This window comes from Sinocyclocheilus anshuiensis, unplaced genomic scaffold (genome assembly GCF_001515605.1).
Source record: "Sinocyclocheilus anshuiensis isolate Anshui unplaced genomic scaffold, SAMN03320099.WGS_v1.1 scaffold55, whole genome shotgun sequence".
In the NCBI taxonomy this organism is placed as follows: domain Eukaryota; kingdom Metazoa; phylum Chordata; class Actinopteri; order Cypriniformes; family Cyprinidae; genus Sinocyclocheilus; species Sinocyclocheilus anshuiensis.
The window spans coordinates 3,616,020-3,620,171 of NW_015549647.1; the positions used below are offsets into that span (position 1 = coordinate 3,616,020).

Below are 4,152 nucleotides of genomic sequence, written 5' to 3' on the forward strand. Positions count from 1 at the left end.
TGTAACACTCCAAAGAGAAAGGAAAAATTGAAATCGCATCATATGACCCCTTTAACACTTATAACTTTAAGTAGTGATAACAGTGATTAGAGTGGAAGAAAAATGTTATAGCAGACACACAATTCAAGCATCCCACTACATCAAAGCCTTTCTGAACAAAGCAATGAATAAGGACACAGAATGTGTTTGCTACATTGACCTTTAAATGTGTCTGATTACTAGTCCTAATTTTAAGTGACTGGTCTTGAGGTAATAATTTAATTGAGCCAATAAAGGGGTGAATCAATTTTTAATTGATCCAGATTTCACTTTCAGAAATGGGCCATTTCTTTACCTGTCTCAGGATAAAACTGGTGGAGGTGGTGCTGCCATCAGACCTCTTCAGTCGACTACGCCTTGAATATGTTCCCCTGTTGACCTGTAGAGGGAGCAATAACGAAAACATGAATGAATTGCTTCAGATATGGTTGATAATTTCTCAACCATTTACTTTGGAGAATATAAAATTAGCATTAGTCTCATATTTTTGATATTTGATATTAATAGATCAGAATCAGAATAAGCAGCATGATCAGTTTCGAATTTATTACCCAAATAGGCCTGTCACGATAACAACTTTTTGTTGTGCGATATATTGCCCCAGAAATAATTGCGATAAGCGATATTATTGTCATTTTAAAGACCATTTTATGCCACTGAATATATAATCATAATGTAACAGCATAATAATGCAAGAAGGCCTACACACTTCCAAATGACAACAAACTTTTAATTTTTAAAAATATTTAGATCATGGAAATTAAGTATCAAAATATTAGATACCTTAAAAAACTTGAATAAATAAACATTTTCCAACAAAAAGTGCAAAGTAACAAGTACAAGAAAAGAAAAATGCGCTTTTATGGAGATTTTTCCATCTACAGATTTTGTCCTGACCTTCTTTTCTCTGTAAATTAAGGGTGCACACTATTCCTGAAAAACACAATCACTACTTAGCAGTCAGATGTCCGTATGCACAAAGGCACAGATCCATAAACAAGACCATATCTGCAGATGAAACTTTTTTTTGTAGAAGCATTTTTAAATTTGAACTAGCACCGACTACACCACGGTGCCAAAGACACAGGCGCAAGTGGAATGCAAAAAACATGGTGACATTAATTTTTAAGTAAATATAATGGGCGATATATTGCGTCACCAAAAATTATTGAGGTCATGTAAATATATTGCGCGATAAGTCGATAATAGATATATTGATTATTGCGACAGGCCTATACCCAAATATTATTTAATTTGCCTGTTGAGATCTTATTAATGTTATAAAACACTTACAAAACATAAATAGTAATATCAGACAGAAATATAGACTGAATGTTGCATAGAAATCAATTAGAAATAGGTAAAATATGACTAGACTGGACATTGTGTAGAAACATGGAAGTTATCCAAATGTGGGTGATGGGAGGGAGGGTGCCAACAGATAAAACTGTGCACAGTGCATTAGTGACCATTAATGAGGGAAGTTCATTCGGTAACGAGAGCCCCTTGCATCAATGTAAATTATCTGTGCAATTTATTAATGGACTGATATAACAGCAGAAGTGGAAAAAGTATAGAGCGGACATTCAGCTTGAGGTTACATAAATATATTAAAGGGCTAGTTCACCCAAAAAATGAAAATTAGCCCATAAATTACTCACCCTCAAGTCATCCTAGGTGTACAACAGTTGTACACGGAGGCAGTTCCGGGAGCATGACGTATGAGGTCAGCGTTGCGCATGCGCCAGTGAGTCTCGTGAAAACCAACGTTTATTAACAGGAGCAAAGGAAGCAAAGTTTCCTTACTTTAGCAAAGGTAAACCAGTCTCCTCTTGGCTTATATCGAAATCCTCTGACATTCTTCTTTACAAATCCTCGTTTTGTACTTCTAATAAGTGACCGGTGTTTTGTTTTGATCTCTCTCCTGTGTTTCTGCGTTCGTCACTTCTGAGCGGCACATGCGCAAAGCCGACCTCATACGTCATCCGCCCGGAGCTGCTTCCTTGTACAACTGTTGGCGCAAGCTACATTAAAGTGATTATTACGTTTTGAATATGGATATTTTTCTTACAAATACGCATCGATTCGCTACAGGAGGCCTTTGTTCACCCCCCGGAGCCGTGTGAGACACTCTTTTTTAATGGATGGGCGCTTTTTATTTAACTTCTTTTGGACTGATGCATGCAACACCCACTGAGTGCCATGAAACAGCTTGAAAGATCAAAGACAATTTTTTATACAACTCCGACTGGATTCGTCTGAAAGAAGAAAGTCATATACACCTAGGATGACTTGAGGGTGAGTAATTTGTGGGCTAATTTTCATTTTTGGGTGAACTAACCCTTTAACCCTTCTTTACCCCTGGGAAGAAAAAAAATACAGCTGTACATAAACACTGGAAGTTTGAAAGAGCAAGAAAGAAGGAGAGTGAGAGAGGATGAGAGAAATAGAGAGATGGGGGTGGGCTGACAAAAAATAGTGACTACAGGGACACATTAATTAGCCAGGTCTGATTTGTATCTATTTCTAGGGGTCTCTAGGGCTCTATTGTAGTGTTGAGGATAGGCAGAGAGCTTGTTCTTTTTAAAGTTTGCTTAATAGGGCCACCAAAAAGTGGGTCAGTGTGCTCATTTCACTGCATTAGGGTTGTTCTTTATGTAGTCAGATGAGCTTCCTTCACTGTTCGTGTCAAACCAAAATAATTCTCTATATACTCAAATAATAATGCAAATAATAAAAGTAACTAGCAAAATTGGTTACTTCTGCTTCAAATATTTCACGTGATTTGATAAAGTTGATCGTAGTCTCTGCGTTTTAATTCATACAAGTGCCCTTGACACCCCCATACAAACAACACAATTACAGAAACCTCTGAAAACAAAGTGTACTTCAGTTTAGCATCACTCAAAACAGTTCTACTGAGAATACCAAGCAAACACTACAGCAAACACCAACTAAAACGATTACATTCATATATTAAATATAATAATAGCTGTGTTTGTTTAGTTATATAAAGTTATCCAACAAAATTAAAAAGTAAACATTATTTCTTATTTCAAGTCTTAACATTGTCACCTGAAATATAGGCGCTTGGATTCCCTCGCCGATCTTATTCCTAATATAAATGTGTCGAGACATCTCGGCCAGCACATCGGTCCAGATCGGGGGTTGCTGGCCTGCTGGCCCGGCCCAGTGGAAGTTTGGAGGGTTTCGGACGGCTTGATCCAGCTTCGATGATCTGTGGGTGTGTGTTTCCCCGCGCTCGTGAAGATCCGCTCTGCTGCTCTCGTGCATCAGAAGAGCCTGCAACTCGTCACAGTGTGACAGGTGTCAGGTGCGCGCGCACCACAGCACTAGTGTGGTAAAAAAAAAAAAAAACAAGTAATCGCGTAAAAAAGCCCAAGTCATCAAATTAATAACAATATCAAATTGAAAAACAAAACCTGAGAGAGCAGAGGGTAAATAGAAGTTTTTAAGTGAGGTAGGTGTTTTGTTACTTTGGCAATAAAAACAGACAAATACATGATGAGTTTATGGAACAGTATTATGGCAGCACATAGCGCCACCACCCTTTCTCCACACAGTGGCGCTATTGCTTGAGCAAGCTAGGAAATCCCATTATGTAAAAACAATGTGATTCATAGTAACAGACGATCACAAATCAGCAGTGTTGGGGAAAGTTACTTTTAAAAGTAATGCATTACAATATTGCGTTACTCCATAAAAAAGTAACTAATTACGTTACTTAGTTACTTTTTTGTGGAAAGTAATGCGTTACGTTACTTTTGCGTTACTTTTTAAATCTGGACAGGGCTTGCTTGTTTGTTTTTAAAATAAAAAAGTTCTATTTTTGGCAAATATAAAAGCCTTTTCACACCAAAAGTGAAATGAATAAGACTCATTTCACTTTTGTAAATGAATAAGCCTCAGGTTGAAGGGAAAGTAAATGTACGTCCGTACAGTAGAATGCAGAAGAAGACATTTCAACACACTTCAGCAATAAAAAAAGACACACAAATGTTTGTCTAGAGTAATTTTTGCTTATTAGTATGGTTGAACTGGATCATCGAAGGTCAGAAGCAAAGACATTGGTTAATAGAATGGGATTAAATA

The 4,152-nt window shown here is 37.1% G+C and overlaps 1 protein-coding gene across 2 annotated transcripts in view; it reads right to left on the reverse strand.

The window, feature by feature from the left end:
- The window catches only part of LOC107660102 (voltage-dependent L-type calcium channel subunit beta-4-like), a 34,799-nt gene extending 31,426 nt beyond the window's left edge, over positions 1-3,373 (reverse strand). For both annotated transcript variants that reach the window (XM_016449328.1, XM_016449327.1), the window contains exons 1-2: positions 3,115-3,373; positions 335-418 (exon numbers count right to left, since the gene is read on the reverse strand). In XM_016449328.1, coding sequence (XP_016304814.1) covers positions 335-418; positions 3,115-3,333 — 303 coding nt within the window. In that variant the 5' untranslated portion in view covers positions 3,334-3,373. The remainder of the gene's footprint in view (positions 1-334; positions 419-3,114) is intronic.
- Positions 3,374-4,152: the final 779 nt, after the last annotated feature.